The sequence below is a fragment of the Mesoplodon mirus genome (genome assembly GCF_964341445.2).
Source record: "Mesoplodon mirus genome assembly, chromosome: 13".
In the NCBI taxonomy this organism is placed as follows: Eukaryota; Metazoa; Chordata; class Mammalia; order Artiodactyla; family Ziphiidae; genus Mesoplodon; species Mesoplodon mirus.
In genome coordinates, this window is record NC_138989.1 from 39,039,831 (window position 1) to 39,058,132 (window position 18,302).

At 42.7% G+C, this 18,302-nt stretch overlaps 1 protein-coding gene across 2 annotated transcripts in view; it reads left to right on the top strand.

The window, feature by feature from the left end:
- GATA6 (GATA binding protein 6) overlaps nucleotides 1-17,384 on the top strand; it is a 147,378-nt gene extending 129,994 nt beyond the window's left edge. The window contains exons 7-8 of one of the 2 annotated variants that reach the window (XR_014295746.1): nucleotides 16,754-16,905; nucleotides 17,161-17,384. Coding sequence is in view for 1 of the 2 variants with exons in the window: in XM_082640966.1 (XP_082497092.1) it covers nucleotides 16,754-16,843 (90 nt within the window). In the remaining variant the exon portion in view is untranslated. Of the gene's footprint in view, nucleotides 1-16,753; nucleotides 17,139-17,160 lie in introns of those variants that run through there. The other variant, XM_082640966.1, reaches the window with a different exon arrangement.
- The last annotated feature ends 918 nt before the right edge of the window (nucleotides 17,385-18,302 follow it).

The following is an 18,302-nucleotide window of genomic DNA, read 5'->3' on the forward strand; positions in this document are numbered from 1 at the left end:
GTACACACATCATTCCTTCATCATGAAAAACAGTGCTGAGTTTTGTTGTTTTGCTTTCTTTTGTTTTTCAAAACAGGCCCTGTTCTATTACAGGCATCCATGGAAAGAGCTTCGAGGCTCTAAATAAATTACATCCATGCATTCTCCTTGTCTTCGTGTTTCTTTCTCTCCTGAAATATTAGGTTAACTTAGCATGATTTCCCCCCATTTTGGTACATTTAAAAAATAGGTAGGGTTTCTGCTTGGTTTATCTTCTACTAGTTAACCTGTTGTGTAAGCGAACCTCCTGTTTAGTTTGCATGTTCTTCAATATTTTCGTGTGGATCAGACTCTTACTGAGGGTCACGCTTTGATGAGGGTAACGGCTCCTTCAGGACCTTGAGTAGCTGCTCTCTGGCTGTGATGACTTTTGTTCCATCAGCCATGTCTAGAACATTCTGGACATTTAATATCTCCCATCAGTGGATTTCCAAACTGAATTTGGGAAGCAAAATTTCCCTAAAAACTTCATTTAGTCTCTCTTTTCCCCTTTCATCTTTTTTTTTTCAGTTTTATTGAGATATAATTGACATTCATCGCTGTGTAAGTTTAAAGTGTACAGCATAATGGTTTGACTTATATATATTGTGAAATGATTACGCGCTTCACCTCATGTAGATACTCTAAAAAGAAAAAGCAAAAAAGAAGAGAAAAAAAATTTTCCCCTTGTGATGAAAACTCTTAGGATCTACTGTCTTAGCAACTTTCATATATATCATAAAGCATTGTTAACTACAGCCATCACATTATGCAGTGCATCCCTACCACTTATTTATCTTTTTTTTACACACACACACTGTATTTTATTTTTACAAGAGATAAATAAATGGACACCAAGCATTGTAAATGGATGACCACAACATAAGCAACAATGATTGCAATTACCACACAAGGAAACACACTCATACTATGTCATAATATTGACATTCAGTCCAGTAATCCTCCACTGCAACAGCTCCTTTACACTTATTTATCTTATAACTGGAAGTTGGTACCTTTTGAGAACCTTCCTCCTCCAATTCCCCACCCCCAACCTCTGCCTCTGGAAACCACAAATCTGATCTCTTTTTCTAGGAGTTGTGTTTTGTTTTTGTTTTTTACATTCCACATATAAATGACATCATACAGTATTCGTCTTTCTCTCTCTTCCCCTTTCATCTTGAATCAAATATTTTGCACCATGATTGAAAGGGGTCCCTCAGACTCCCAGCCAGGCTGTCATATTCTCTTACCCCCATGTTTGAAGCTCTTGACCAGGCTTTACATACTTTTTGCCGCCCAATTTTTGGTTTACACCTGCCCCTCAAACTCTATGTCTCTCTGTCCCTCTCATTTGGTCAATCTTTACATGAAAAAAAAAATACCCCTCCTAAAATAGAGGTGTTTGTTTGTTTGTTTTTAACAGTTAGTGGTTATGCAGATTTTTTAAAAAATAAATTAAAAAAATTCCTGGCAAATGCTTTTCTTGGGCTTCTAGTAATGTTTAAGCAATAACCTGGCTTTATCAATTAATTTCTCCTTATGTGATTCCTTTTAACCTTTCCCATTTACTGCTTGTGTGTTGGGCACAGTTCCCTTTTTAAAGATGGGTAACTGAATAATGGATTTTGTTGAGTTTTCTGCCAGAATGTGGAACTAAACCGTGTTGTAACTACTATACATAGTGGTTCCTATGAAAATACTCCCTATGTAAGTTCTTATCTGGCACTCAAAGCCAAGACATGATATTTCCTTTGTTTGTGAATTCTAAAGAGGCATCCTTTGTTTGATCCCCAGCAGTGTTTCGTCAGCTTGTATGATAACACGAGATCCACCATTTTTCTGCCTCTCCTCATCTTGTGGTTTCTACACTTTCATTTAACATTTTTAGTTTCATCTCACAGATTTTGGCTTATAGTAAACTCTGTAACGCCATAGTCATGATTTAACCATGAAATTCTTTCTTAGCTCTGCAAGACTTTTCCAAGGTTGTGGTTGACTTTGTGCCTCACACACAAGGTACCTCTCTTCTGGAAACACGCTTCCCCCTCTCTCATGTTTGTAATGGAAAGCTCTTGGTGCATTGTTGATTTTTCTTCTACTAATGACTACCGTGTAAAGCCCCTCATTTTCAGCTCAAGAGCCAAATCCTTTTTAAATATTTTGCATGTTTCTAAGCACAGAAGTTACCTGTGTATGTCAACTTCATCTTCACCAACCCCGACCCTGTCAGATGTCTAATTAGGTGGTTCTGTTACCTTATTTTCCTTTTTTTCTCAGTCTCAAGCTAAAACTTGTGTCTGTTTACACTGATCAGATTTACCCGAATATTTATTTTGAAAGGACCTTGTCAGCTTTCTAGTGCTAGAAGCCTCATACCAGTTTGTTTTGGATTGAGCCTGTCCTGCCTCTGTAAGTTCTAGTTACTCTCAGGATAACTTTATTAGTCAGGTCATTATCAGGGACTCACCAGGACGGAAGTTTATCTCACTGTCAAGGAAACATTCTCCGTGGTTGGTATGGTGGTTCTGTTATCATCAGGGACCCTGGCTCCTTAGTGCGTGTGGCCTTCACCCCAAGGCCTGAGATGTCTTCTCCAGTCTCAGCCATCACACTTATATCTCAGTGACCAAGAATGAAAAAGGCACAAGAACAAGCCATGCTCCCTTCTTTTAAAGACATTTCCTGAAGTTGCACAAACACTTCCGCATATCCATTGACCAAAACTCAGTCTGATGGATCCACCTCAGCTACAAGGGAAGCTGGGAACTATAGTCTTTATTTTAGGCAGCCCTGTGCCCTGCTGACATTTGGGAATTCTGTTACTGAGCAAAAAGGGAGGATTAGATATTGGAGATAAATTAGAAATTCCTGATATATACCTTAATGTCAAATAAATTCCCAACTTCTCCCCCTTCTATCATCTCACCTATGGCATCTAAATTTGGAGAGCTATTTATTTTATTTTATTTTATTTTCTGGCTTTGTTGAGATATAACTGACATGTAATATTGTGTAAATTTAAGGTGTACAATGTGTTGATTTGATGCACTTAGATATTGCAAAATGATTATTACCATGGTGTTAGCTAACACCCCCATCACATCGCATAATTACCAGTTCTTTTTTGTGGTGAGAACATTCAAGATCTACTCTTTTAGCAACTTTCAAGGATACAGTACACTATCATTAACTGTAGTCACCATGCTGTACATTAGATCCCCAGAACTTCTTCATCTTTTAGCTGGAAGTTTGTACCCTTTGACCAACATCTCCCCTTTCCTCCACTCCCACCCACACCTCAGCCCCTGGTAACCAACACTCTACTCTCTGTTTCTTTGAGTTTGGCTTTATTCGATTCCACGTATAAGTGAGACCATACAGTATTTGTCTTTCTCTGTCTGACTTATTTCACTTAGCATAATGCCCTGAAGGTCCATCCATGTTGTCATCAACGGCAGGATTTCCTTGTTTCTCATGGCTGAATAATATTCACATATATCTCACATCTTCTTTATCCATTCGTATGTTGACAGAAACTTTGGTGGTTTCCATATCTTGGCTATTGTGAACTATGCTGCAGTGAACATGGGAGTGCAGATATCTCTTCGAGATCCTGTTTCCATTTCCTTTAGATATACACCCAGAAGTGGGATTGCAGGTTAGGAACTATTTAATTCTACAGTCTTGCCTTTGGGGATACTATGGCAGAGATCCTGAACATAGTTCTTTTATTGAAGAACTTATTCCTGTTCCCATTGGCTCTCTTTTACCCTCCACAGCACCATGAATGATGCCACCTTTGCTCTGGCACTGAAGGTGCAAGAATCTGAGAAGAGATTCTACTCTTTCTTTTTTTTTTTTTTTTTTTTTTTGCGGTACGCGGGCCTCTCACTGCTGTGGCCTCTCCCGTTGCGGAGCACAGGCTCCAGATGCGCAGGATCAGTGGCCATGGCTCACGGGCCCAGCCACTCCGCGGCATGTGGGATCTTCCCGGACCGGGGCACGAACCCGTGTCCCCTGCATCGGCAGGTGGACTCTCAACCACTGCGCCACCAGGGGAGCCCTCAAGATTCTACTCTTGACAGTGTCAAAGGCTAAACTCTCTGGTAAAGATTTCATTTTCTACTTTTTGAATCTTCTGTTTACCAACGTTCTCTCTCCTAAATCCTCCGCTCACTGGTGGGAGGTTTTGCTCGTTCCCTGCCTTTCCCGTTCCTCCTGGCAGATCTCTGTGTTTACATTCATTTCACATATGAACATTTCTTTCTTCCTGAAATTTGCATGCTTTGCTTTTCACCAGGTTTTTAACATCTTTCCCAGTGTCTACCTTACTTTGGGCGGAGGGTCTATTTCTCTTTAGATTTTGGCATTAGTTGCACCACTTTCAACTTGCTACAGAAATAACTATAAAAAAGAGCAGAAAATGTCAGGTTTACACGATACTTAAAAGGTCAGTTAGCTGTCTTATACCAGTGATACTCATTCAAGAACCATTTTGGTTTTGAGTGCTGATTGCCTCTCCTAGTAAAATATGTTTTGATTACATGTAGCGCTGCTCTGCTATCCTGTTATAGATTAAAACATGATCTGGAGAGTATATACTATGTTGATATGTATACTCCATCCCCCCTGCCCCACCCGCCTGCAGACACTTTGTAAATTTTAAAGTTATAGGAAACTAAAGCCAACAAGAATATTAATCTTAATTTTAACCATGTGTCTTAGAATTAGAAATTAAAAAGAAAGGTTCCACGATGACTAACTCAGTAATAAGTGTTACAAAATTTAATCTGAAAGATGCATTGTATACGTCAACAATTCCTCCTGCTCGGTGCCACCACCGCTGCCCCGTCCAGGGTTCCACTCACTCCTTCCTCTCCTTCACGTCTTGTGTACAATCATTCACAAGCACCTTTCCAAGAGACTTCAGAATCTCTTGGATTTGTCCCTGGGTGTCAGTTTCAGCTGCCACCTCTCAAAGCCAAGTCCCTATCAAGACCCATATAAATGACTGAAGCAGCCTCTTAACCAGTTTTTTCATTTTTTCACTGTGTCTATCCCACAGGCTGCCGCCAGGCTCAGCATTGCTTTCAGCATCTCTCTCCCCTGATGAAGATCTTACACTAATTAATTCAAGTCTGGACTCCTTAACCTGCTAACAATAAGCCTTGCTCAGTAGATCATATTTTTACATTTTCTCTCACAGAGTATCTCACTAAACACGTCCTACTCCAGTAAGTTTGTTTTCCTCATGTTCTCTTCTCTCTTTTACTCGTATTTTTCCATCTTCATGTCTTTGTTTATGCTGTACCTTCCTTGGAGAAGCTTCTCGCCTCCTCTCCCTTAATCCACATGGTCCCTTCCCTTCAGAATCCTGAAGACTCTCTGCTCTCACCCCATCCCACAGTGATCTGGTTTTTTGTTTGTTTGTTTGTTTTGCGGTACGTGGGCCTCTCACTGTTGTGGCCTCTCCCGTTGAGGAACACAGGCTCCGGACGCGCAGGCTCAGCAGCCATGGGTCATGGGCCCAGCTGCTCCGCGGCATGTGGGATCTTCCAGGACCGGGGCACGAACCCGTGTCCCCTGCATCGGCAGGTGGACTCTCAACCACTGTGCCACCAGGGAAGCCCGCGTGATCTGTTTTTTATACATAATATTTCTGACCATGGTCTGCACGTACCAAATTACTGTAAGTGAATTGAAGATTGCTTTAAGGTTGCTCTATAGTTGTTCTATTTATACACATCTTCTCTCCTCAACTGGTCTGTTTTATCTGCTTTCCACTCCTAAATGTGTCTAACTGGATGTAATCTGATAATTTAATTTTACTGAAGAAAAATGATGAAATGGGAACCATGTGAGATTCAACACATTTATTTTCATGGGTTTGCTTTAATGTCTTCATACCTTTCCTTGGAGTGGGGTTAGGGTTAAAATTTTTTCATTTTAGTCATAAAATCCCATGATGTTCTTGAATGTACCTTTGTTCCTTGTCTTTATGGCCTGGTAATTTCCATTAATTACTTAAGTCAAACAAGTATGAGATGCAGATCACACTAAGCTCAAGGGTCAATGAGATTAAACCAGGAAAGGAAAGGAGAAAGTAAAAATGTCCTTACTGGGATCTGTGGCCTACGCTTGTTTGACTTAATTCCCCAAAATTTTGAGAATCTTCAAATCCACTCCTTTAGAACAAGGGACATTTCCCTATTTAAATTTGTTCCCCTCCTGGCTGTGCTGTTGATAATTGATTCATGTAGGCTCTTTCCCATGATATGGCTAAGATATCATGTATCTTTAGATCCCAGATAAGATATTGTGTATAGCCAAGCAAAAATAGTTAGATTAAGTCTAAGATGAGTTAAAAGGGAGAGACCACTAGGAAAGATGAGTTACCTTAAATTGTGGCTCTTGATATCCATTTGTCTTAGCAAGAACTAAGCCTCAAAATTCAGAGGCTCAGGTTAGCTGTTTGGCTTATGTTATGGCTAGAACTGGGACCCAAGAGAGGGTGGCAGTGCCAGGTCAGGCATGGCCTTTAGACCACAGTTAAAGGTTTGTATAGTACTTTATTCCAAGTACTTTATTCGACACACAATAAGAGCGATCAAGGAGATAGTTGGGTATTTGAGTTCAGAACTCTGGAGAAGGGTCAGGACTGAGATATCAATTAGGAATTGTCAGCCTACAGGTGATCTTCAGCACCCCTGGACTACATGGGGTCATCCTGGGAAAGGCTGTCGATGGAGAAAAGAACCGTGACCCTGGTGTTCTCCCACTTCTAGAAAGTAGCACAGAGGGAAAGGAGATTGGGAAGGAGTGGCCAGTGAGGTTGGATGAAAATCAGAAGAGCTTAATGTTACAGAAGCCAAGATAAGAGAGCTTTTCAAGTTAGAGCCCTCAACTGGGTCTGACTGCCAAGAATCAAGGAGGAGGAAAGACGGGAAAGTGGCCATTGGGCTGGACAATGTGAGGTCACTGGTGACCTTGCCAAGTGGGGGTGAGCACGAAGATGTGTACAGGGGACAATGACCAGCTCTTGGGACAAATTTTGCAGGAAGGAAAACAGAAATGTGGCAGTGAGTGGAGGGTAATGCAGTTTCTAGGGATCTAACTCTTTTTCCCATTTATCTGATCTCTCCTAGATGTTAGGGGGTGGCATCGCTTTACATGGTGTTAGACCAATTTGTATAGGACTGTGGCTTAATGTATTGTTTCTTTCACATGTATTTGTGATTTAAAAGGAGGGACCTTGTCTTTCATATAGTAGATAGTCCAGTATACGTGTGGCACCTAGAATACATGAATATTCTGGCTAAGGCAGCTCTGGGGTGTGTGTGTGTGTGTGTGTGTGTACATTGTCTTCACATCTAGGGGGCTGGAAATCTTCCTGACAATCTGTTCGGCATCAGGGATTTTAATCTCCAGGTGGGCGCCCCCTTTTTCTTCTTGATAACCTCTTACTAACGAAGAGCCTGGGATGGGAGTTCCATTTACAAATGGTGAATCATTAGAAACAGATTTGTAGGAGGAGAAGCATCTCCCAGCAGCAGAGCTTCACTCTTGCGGCTCGCACTCAGTTTCTTGCAGCAGCGGGCCCAGCGAGCAGATCTGTGGAAGGGAAGACGACACCTTACCCGGGTCGAGCCCATCCCGCTCTAACCCCAGTCTTCATCGAAAACAGCCTGAAGGCAAACGGACAACTGCTCTGTAGACCCTGGCCTTGCCTCTCTTCCTTCCCTCCTTCCTTAACAGTTATCTGAGAGACTGAAAAGTCTGCTTGTGTTACAGCTGCCACTGTTGGGCTGTGTGACCCACTCTTTCAGCCCATCTCCGAGCTCCCTTCCCTTTCAGAGGCAGCCCTCGTGGGTGGCTGCCTTTCGTTTGCCTGACCAGCCAGAGAGGGGATCTGCTCCTGCTCTGATGTGGGGTATTTTTCTGTAATTCAGACAGTGGAGACAATGCCAGGATCTCCACGCCTTCAGAACCAGGGTAGAAGTCAGGCTGGACCAGTGGACTTGCAGGAAAGAAGACTCAGGCCCAGCCCACATTCTAGAATCTATAATGAGACTCTATCTTCCTGAATCCAAGCCCCTTATCCCTACGACGTTCTGACAGGTTATTTCATCCCGCTCCAGCCGCCTCCCTTTTTTTTTTTTTTTTTTTTTTTTTTTGGCCAGGCCACATGGCATGTGGGATCCTAGTTCCCCAATCAGGGATTGAACCCGTGCCCCCTGCAGTAGAAGCTCAGAGTCCTAACCACTGGACCGCTAGAAGGGAAGTCCCCAGCCACCTCCTTCTAAATGCCCATCACCTGTCCTCCTTATCACTTTCCATCCAACCACCAGATGAGCAGAGGTACCTCTTTCGTGATTTTTGCCATATGTATGTACCACTAACGCTAACTATTTACCTAAAATTTTTCTTTAAATTAACTCACCATTTCACTGAAAATATTTACTTAATAAGGAAATTTTGTTACTATGTAAATAGAAATTCAGGGTAAATAAAAAATAAATACAAATAAAACACCAAATTTAGGTTATCAAATTCTAATTGTATGCTTATTTACCAAAGACTCTAAGCTTGCTTTCCCTTTTTTTTTAAAGAGAGATCATAAAATATTAGAGTTATTAAAGATATAGCAGCACCAAACAGACTTACCCCTTGACTTAGTCTGAAGGGTTAAAGAGAAGTGCTGTTTGCACAGTGCTGTGAATAAGCTAGAAGCTGCTGAATTGTACACTTTAAAATGGTTAAAATGGTCAATTTTACGTTATGTTACATAACATAAAAATTTTAAACATTTAATTTTTACCTCAATTAAAATAAAAGAGAAGTGAGAAAGAATAATTTTGATTTGGTGATTTTATACCATATTATAGTACTGTGTAACATCTTTTCTTCATCATTTTGGTAAAGCACCAACCACACTAGTGAAGCTGTGATGCGCGTGCCTCGGTCCCAAAGAAGCGCGGCTGTCTGAAGCACGCTCATCCAAAGCAGTCAAACTAAGCTAATGCCTTCACTTGAGTTGCTTGAATGATGTAGAGGAGGATATATAGAGCAATACTCTTCTAAAGCCCCTATTTGTTTGCTTTCCACTTCTGGAACCTACAAGGTATTTGAACTTGAATAATCTACTTTTCAGAACTTCAATTTCTTTATCTGTAAAGTAGAGATACTAGTACCTATCTCATAGTGTTGCTGTGAGGATTACATGAGAAGATCTTGGAACAGCCCAGCAAAATCCCTGTATGGAAGAAATGTTAGTTCTTTGCTCCACACCACACTCAGCTGAAGAATATTCAGGAGGGAAACTCATATGGTTGTTTTATGAATAATTTGATGCTGACGTGATGATGATTTGCTAGAAATCCTTGTAATCTGGAAAGGGAGCAACTTAGAGAGTCTGGAAAACAGTCACTATTGATTATTAAACCAATACTAAAAACAAACAACTGACAACAAAAACAAACCCCTAAACAAAGAAACCAAACAGACTATTCTGAGATTCATTTTCAGAATCGCTAGTTGTTGAGATACAACTCATCATTTCTGCTAAGAAGCGTTGAATCATTATTTGTATCTTTGTTGAGTTTCTACTGAATTCTCTCCTAGTACAGTTCTATATGTTGGGACTTTGCTAACCTGGTTTAATTAATTAATCTTCACGTAAAACCAAAGTATCTTTAGTACATATCTGGGATTTCCTTATGAAACATCATCACTTCTGGTCCACTCACATTTTGCTGTTTTTGGTCATCATTATTTGTATTGTTGCATTTGGCAGCAATCCTGGAAATACTATTTACTTTATGCTAAAACCATGTCTAAGGAAAAGCTGTGACTCCACTGTGGAGTGAAATATGGCAAACACTCCCTTGCATTGTGTTCTCGGTTTTGGATATACATCAAACTACGAATGATGTATTCTTTCAAACTTTAGAACTTGAGTGCGGGGGGTAGGGAACTTTCAGATGCCACAAACACACTTTAAAAAACATTTCAGAGCCAGCGTTCTCTAGGAAGAGAGAGACAGTTAGATTCTCCAATCTTTTTAACCAAAAAGAAAGGTAAAAAAGAATAACAAAAACCCTGGGTTGGGAAAAAAGGAGTACTCTCAATAGAGGTTTCTAAGGCATCTGAAAAGATGAGCAAGGTATAATTTTGTATACCTCAGGCATAGTTTGGCTTGTGGAGTAACTAAAGCCATATGAAGTGTTTTATGATGGGTTTTACAGTTCATTAGACATTCACTTGCAAGGAGGATCTGTTATCACTGTCGTTCCTGAGGCAGGCATTTTCCTTCTTAAAGTCCAGAAGAATGAAATTCTCTAGAACGAGAAGTGGGGGTCTGGCAAATTAAAGAGAGTTGGGTCTTCCTCTTCCAGGCTTTTAAACTGTGTTTTTAGCAGATGAAGTCACTTGGGGAGCATTCTGTGTAAATCTCTCCGGTTCTTTGAGGTTAGCAATTCACATCTTTTTTGAAAAAGAACTTTCTAAATGCATACATCTTAAAAATGAAGATGTGGATATATACGTATCTAGAGCTGATGTTAAATGTGTCCCTTGACTCACCATTATTCATCAGTATCCCAGGTCTGGTCTGCACACAGAGACAGTCCAACTCTGTGGGTTTGTTACCAGTAACCTAAACTGACTATAAGTTTGGGAAATTCAGGCTCATCAAAGAGGTTTGGTTATGGTATAACTGTCTCACTTTGCTGTACACCTGAAACTAAAACAACGATACTCCAATAAAAATTTTAAAAAACATTAAAAAAAAAAGAGAGGCTTGACTATGAATTATGGTTCTCTGGAATAATACTAGCTATAGGAAGCCAAGCAGATTTTTTTGAGTGCAATTTAATTAATTCTGAAACAGCTTCTCATCGGGGTCCCTGACCTGCAGTAGAACTGGACTGCTCTGAGTTTTAATCCCTTGTGAGTGTTGTGAAATCATCATGTCACATAAACAAGCAAGCCTCTCGCGGGTTTGGGGTCCACCATGTTGACAGGTCTGAGACGCAGCCCGGCGTGAGTACCGGGTGAGGCTTCCCCTCACAGGGCTTGAGGTCACACTCTGTTAGACAAACACCGTCCACTTTCTTTCAGTGCAGAAGGGCTGTGTGTGATTAAGTAGACTCCAGGCTCTTGGAGGTGCTCTAAAGAGGAATGAAGCTCTCTCCGTGATTGGAAGGACAGGTGTTGGCTTCCTCCTGCTTTGTTTGGGCAGCACTGGTAAGCTCAACGTGCCTTTGTTCCTTGAGCATGTCGCTGCTTGGAGAGAAGACAGGCTGGGCGTCCAAACCAGGGGTCAGGTCCTGAGCCACCACCCACTCCCGCCCCATAGCCAGGGGCACAGCGTTGAGTCCCCCCGGCTCCCATCCAATCCCAAGTCTGGGTCAGCTCTTCATCCTCTCAGGTAGGCACTCCTGGGAAGAGGTGGAGTTTATTCATCTTCGGTGCCCCTTGTGTTCCTTTTCTGTCCTTTTGTGACTTTCGGTTACTTTCTCTTCATTCTCAAGCATGTTTTTTTTCTCTGAGCTTCTTTCACCTTCTCTCCTCTAAAAACACTTGCTGGCAAAAGCTCTGATAAACACATTTGCACTGAGGTGTAAATGGCTAATAAACAATGTGCTTCTTCTCCCAGGAGTATTTGCATTGGAGCAAAGATCTAAATGTCTAAGGGTGGAATTTCAGAGCAGGGAGCCAGGTGGGAGAGGGGCTGAGGGGTGAGGAATCTTCCTGAGGCCACCGTAGGCCTGATCCCAGAACCCCCCAGCTCCAAGGTAGCTGGGGCTGGTGATGGAGGCCTGGGCTGGGCTGCTGGCCATGGGAGGGGCCGGTCCCACAGCCGAGCCCCTGGCCTTGCTCCATGACCGGAGTTTGAAATCGTGAGGCCCCGTCTGAAAATCTTGAGCAAGAATCTTGCTTATCCCAGAGGAATGTTTGAAAACACGATGAGTATTCCATTTGTGGTAAATGTTTCATTATTTTACTGTTTTCTTCAGCTGATGTGACAGACACCTCTTAGTTTTAAGGATTCTTGAACTTGCCCTTTTGTGAAACATCCAGAGTTCCCACATGTAGGTTAGTTCCTGCTGACAGAACCCTTTAGGCTCATCATTCCTCGCTTGTCTGAGTCAGAACTGTTTTCCATAGTCAAATGCTGACCTCTGGGTAAAAGAAAAATTGCAAAGTCGCAGTGAAAATCCTCCAGGCTTGGAACACACATCCATGGGCTGATCGCTACAGAATGCATTGCGGGATTCCTGGGGCTGCTGCCAGGACAGGGAACACCAGCCCCAGGGGAAAAGCCTGCCCCTCCCCCCAGCTCTCTGACGGGACCTGGGAGCCCCTAGGCTCTGCCAGGTCCACGCGTGACAGCTCTCAAAAACAAACAAACAAACAAAACCCAAACCTCCCCATCAAAAAAATCATCAAGCTCTGTATAACTAAAAGCGAAGACTATGGGTTAACGTTATCTACTTTTCTAAAAAACAATTCACATCTTAGATTACTTTTGGCTTCTGTTTTATCCCAGTGAGTTGAAAATTCACTCTGCATTTCCTCTTCTCTGATGTTTATGGGTGCTGAATAACCTGGCAAAACTATAGTGTATCAGTTGTGTATTTGCCTGGTTTCTTTTTTTTTTTTGCAGTACGTGGGCCTCTCACTGCTGTGGCCTCTCCTGTAGCGGAGCACAGGCTCCGGACGCGCAGGCTCAGCAGCCATGGCTCACGGGCCCAGCCGCTCCACGGCATGTGGGATCTTCCCGGACCGGGGCACGAACCCGTGTCCCCTGCATCGGCAGGCGGACTCTCAACCACTGCGCCACCAGGGAAGCCCTGTTTGCTTGTTTTTAATTGAAGTATAGCTGCTATACAATATTATATAAGTTACAGGTGTTCAATTAGTGATTCACAATTTTTAAAGGTTATACTCTATTTATAGTTATTATAAAATATTAGCTATATTCCCCATGTTGTACAATATATCCTTGCAGATAATTTTATACATAATAGTTTGTACCTCTTACTCCCCTCCCCCTATATTGCTTCTCTCCCACTTCCTCTCCCCACTAGTAACCACTAGTTTGTTCTCTATACCTGTGAATTGCCTGGTTTCTTTATCAGCCTGAGCTTCTTAAGGGTCATTGGCTGAATCATATTTATCTTTTCTTCTCTCCAGGGACTTATGTATAATAAGTTCTTATAAAAAAACTGAGAGGTGGAAAAATGAGTAAAGATGCTTATTTCTAACCCTATTTTTGTAAGTTAAACTCCTTCATTTCATGGCTGTTTTGTCTACAACACTCTGAACTTCCTATATAGCCATAATAATATTGTTTGTACTATAACACACATGAACCTCAGAAACATTATGCTCAGTGAAAAAAGCCAGTCACAACAGACCTCATATTGTATGGTTCCATTCATATGAAATGTCCAGGACAGATGAATCTATAGAGACAGAAAACAGATTTGTTGTTGCCTAGGGCTGAGGGAACAGGGGAAATGTGGCGGGGGGGTGACTGCTAAAGGTATGCAGTTTCTTTCTGGGGTTATGAAAAAAGATCTAAAATTATATCATGGGGATGGTTGCCTAATTCTCTAAATATATACCCAGTGGTACACTTTGAATGTTATGGTATGTAAATTACATATTAATAAGCTGTTAAAAATGAATAAACTATAGTCCTGGGTGAAATGGAAAGAAAATGAGAGGTCTAGGCTTGGACTCCTACTATTCTATAAATGTGGAAAAAAGAAGAAAGAATTTTAGAAATTTATAGAACAGTAAGAAAATGCTTTGTGTGGATGTGAAAATGAAGATGAAATGGGACGTGGTACTGTTTGGGGAAGAAAAGGAAGTTGAGGTGGGGGAAGAATTAAATTTGAAGCCAAGAGACTTGTGGACACACCCCAGTATGAGCTTCAGTGACCCAACTCGTGTAATTTCCTCTAACCAATAGAATATGACAAAAGTGATGGGATCTCATTCCCTCAGTTGTTTTGTTCTGTAAGACTCCATCTTCGCAGACTGGGGGAGAGATTCTTCTGCTGGCCTTGAAGAAGCAAGCTGCTCTGATGTGGGCTTCCCATGAAGAGAGCCATGTGACTGAGAACTGTGGGGGGCCTCTAGGACTTGGGTGGGTGGGCTCCAGCCAATAATCATCAAGAAGCCAGGGGCCCACAGTCCTACAACCACAAGGAACTGAATTCTGCCAACAACCACATGAGCTCCGAAGAGGACTCTGAGCTCCCGAAGGAATGCAGCCCTGCCAATACCTTGATGGCAGCCTTGTAAGACCCTGAGCAGAAGACCAAGCTCAGCCGTGCCTGGATTCCTGACCTACAGAAACTGTGAGGTAATAAAAGTGTATTGTTTCAATCCACTAAATTTGAGATGATCTTTTATACAGCAATAGAAAACTAATACTGAGCTGCTACAAAAAGAAAAGGCAATTTCCAGGATCATTTTAGTTGAAGGACTGCTGGAAGAGAAAACTTGGGGCGATGACAAATCGAGGTTGGGATGGGGACCTTGTTATCGACATTTGCAGAAGGCAGTTAAGATAAGCAAAGATCAAATGACTCAAGGAATATGGGCTTCTGTCCACTCAGATCTGTGCTTGGAGTTCACATCCTACAGACGAGCCAAGAGATGCCTTGCAGAGCAGAACAATATTAAAATATTGACTATCATTAAAATAGTGGTAACAACGACAATGATAATATATTCAAGATTGCTGTGTGCCAGGCACTGGGCTAAGCCCTTTATCTGCATATTTTATTATTTCATTTTAAAGAGACAGCATGGGATGGGTTCCGGCTCTAAATTCAGTCCATCAGGTTCTAAGTTCTGGCTGTCGGTTTACCACGCACGCAACCTTTGGTGAGTCACTTAACACCCCTTCCTCTCAATCTACGCATTTGTAAAATGGACTTCGGAATAGTATCTACTTCATAGAGTTGATGTGAGGATTAAATGAAACCATCCCTGTCCCGCTCCTGGACCGGTGCCTGGCACACGATAAAAGCTCAATGACCGCTAATTGTGGCTGCTGCTGTTTATTATTGTTGTATCGCATGGTAACTAAGAGTCCCTCCTCTGCCACTTAGTCATCAGGTGTCCTTGGGCAAGTTACTCTCAACTTCAGTTCTTTACCTCTAAAGGGGGCAGAACCAATACCTTCCCCGTAGGATTTTCCTGAGGATTAAATGGTGCCCGTGGTGCTGCGCTGTGTGCACTGGTCTGACAGGTGACTCAGTCTTCATTCTCTCCATCAGGGTGGAACTATGCCTCCTGCCAAGAGGCCAGGTGCCGAATAGGACCTTCTAGTCACTTCCTTCCTTCAGTAATTTTGCCTGCAAGCTTGGGAAAAGGCATCTTGCATAGCAATCAACCTGTGTCAATTCTCAGCCAGTGTTAGTTACTGTTACTACAGCCATTTTACGTATTTAAAAACTGAGGCATAGGGAAAGCAGCTCACCTAATGCCGAGCAATCAGAATTGAAAGGCAGACCCGCCTGATTCCAAAAGCAAGAGTGTTTCAGGAAAGCATGTTTTGTATGGACGACAGAGGGTAAAGACCCTTAATTGGGGTCGAGCCAAAGAATAAATTTGGAGATGAGAGTTGGGGGAAAATAGGTAAAGAAGGACAGTCAGTAAATGTAGGTGATGACAGGGAAGAAAAGGAAACACAGGCTAAATGAAATTTTGGTAAACAAGCCCATGGCACTAAGATACATTGAATTCCTCTTATTTTTTTTTACAAGTAATGTTATTTTTTTACTACAAACAGTGACACTGGATTAAGAGTTCTCATTTCCTGGCTCAGGGGTGGAACGCGTGGACAGCCCAAGTGAGCATTTCTGTGTCTGATTTCTGTGGGCTGTGATCTGAGACAGACATGATTACAAAATCTCTCAGTCTAGTTGGAGTTGGTTGGGAAGAAGGAATCAATTGGCCTCTTTCTGCAGCTAAAAGATGGAAGACAAGCAAGTGGAATGAAGTGGTGCCGGGCCACATGCTCTGCTTTGGGCCAGCTTGTATCCTGGCTTGACTCTTCGGAATCCCAAGACCTCCCTCGACAGTCTTTCCTACTATCCAAGAATTAGCGTCGCACGAGGTTGGCCTTTGGGGCAGCCCCAGAGGTTGCCAGATGAATACAATTTTATTTGTGCAACAAAGTTACCACCCCAGGGCTGACTGAGTAAACAGCCCTGCTCGAGCGATTTTGTAATAAGAGATAGACAGACATGGTGACATCCTGGATAGCGATGGAGATGGAGATGATGATGATGGAGATGATGATCATGATGGTGGTGATGATAGCTACCATTTATTGAGTGCACTGAGGCATTTTGATGGGTGTTAAGAGCATAGACTCGGACTCCAGATTGCCTAGGTTTAAATTCCAGGTCTGCTCCTTACTAGCTGTGTGACTTTGGGCAAGATACTTCATCTGTTCCATTTTCTTCACCTATAAAGTGGAGGTAAGTATAGTACCTGCAATATAGACTTGTTGTAAGGATTATATGTTGTGGTAGGCAATATGTGTGTGTCTGTGCATGTGTATATAGTTACATAATGTATAAAGCACTTAGCACAGTGAGTGGTAGCAATGCTTGAGGGCTTCCTCTGTGATAAATGCTTAAAGATATGATCTCATTTAATCTTTACAACAGGCCTATGAGGTGTCACTTTTTCCATTTTACAGATGAGGAAACTGAGGCAGAAAGAGACATGCTACAGGTCACACACTGATGGAGCCAGATTTAAACCCGGAGTGTCTGACTTCAAAACCTGACATATGCAAGGGTCATATCACCAGAGACTGAAGCAAAGGAAAACCTACCCACGAATATCACGGTGCCTGTATTTCTCTAAATTATCCTTAATTCATATGCCAGAAAAGAGAGTCAACTACGAACCAGACCAATATCTGCATGATTTTAGCACAAAATGAGTTACAGCCACTCTAGTAGAAATCTGAACTTTACATGGGATACCTAAAACACATGCCACTGGATCAATGAGTTTTACAACCCACAAAGAAAGGTAGATTGAGTCCACTGGGGAGAGAAGTTTCATTGAAATGAGAATTTTCCCTCTTTTCTCTCCAAGTGTTCACACTTATCCAGGAATGGTGAAAATTCCAATGAAGTTGCAACTGGAGACGAACAAAGAATCTGAATTAGGGGCTGTGCTTCCCCACCCTACCTGCACTTGATTATCCAGAGGGTGTCATTTGGTGCCATGAGATTTAATTTGTTCCGAAGAGAGATGGGCACCTGCAGTTCCTGTATTAAGCGCTGAGGGCTCAAAGATGAGCCGTCCTGAGACCCACAGGTGAGGAACGCTTGTCCCATGGAGGGGCGTGTGCATGGAGCACAGCGGTCCAGGAGCGGGAGGGAGGGGTGTGTCTCTCCACAGGCAGAGGAGTCCTCAGAAGCTTCTTGGTGGAAGTGAGCTGGACCCCGTGAATGAATGAGGGCTCACCAAGCAGAAAGTAGGATAAAGGCCATCCACGTTGGAGAAACTGTACTTGCAGAGGTATGGAGACTGAATGAGACTTCAGTCTCAGGAAACAGAAGGAAGCTTGGTCTGGCTGGAGCTGAGAGTGAAGAGAGAAGGAGGAGGGTGAGGATGTCGGGGACTATGTAGCTGTTAAGGTTGATGGGGGCCAGGCTGGGAAAGGCATTGTATTCATGTCCAAGAGTGTGGACTATAGCTTTGGGAAATGGTACTGTCGACAGTCAGTGACCTGACTGTTTCTGTGTTAGATCGTGTAAAGATTGGAACAGGGAAAGACTGGAGGAAGGGCAACCAGAAAAGAGGGAACTGCAATAGTTCACGACCAGAGATGAGTAGAGCAGGAATTAAGGAAATCATAGCAGGTTGGAGTCGAGGCAGCGGGGAGAGTGGTGGGTGGTGCTAAGGCAGCAGGGGCTGCTCTCAGGTCAGACCGGGAACTTGAGGGGGGAAGACACTAAGAGTGACCCTGAGGTTTCTACTCTGGACAACAAGACACTAAACAGGACGCACGGAAGGAGCAGTTGCACAAAGAAAACGAACTATCGAGTTTGAGATGGATGTGGAGAGTGGGCAGGGTGTGTGTCTTACCAATTTTCATTGCAGGTGGAAGGCAATCCATTCATGGTTGCTGAGTTTGCTGGATTCTGGTTTGGGAGCCAGTGGGGACACGGACAGTGGCCCTGGGACCCAGGAGAGTTGAGGAGGAGAGACCCAGAATTGGGCTCACTAGG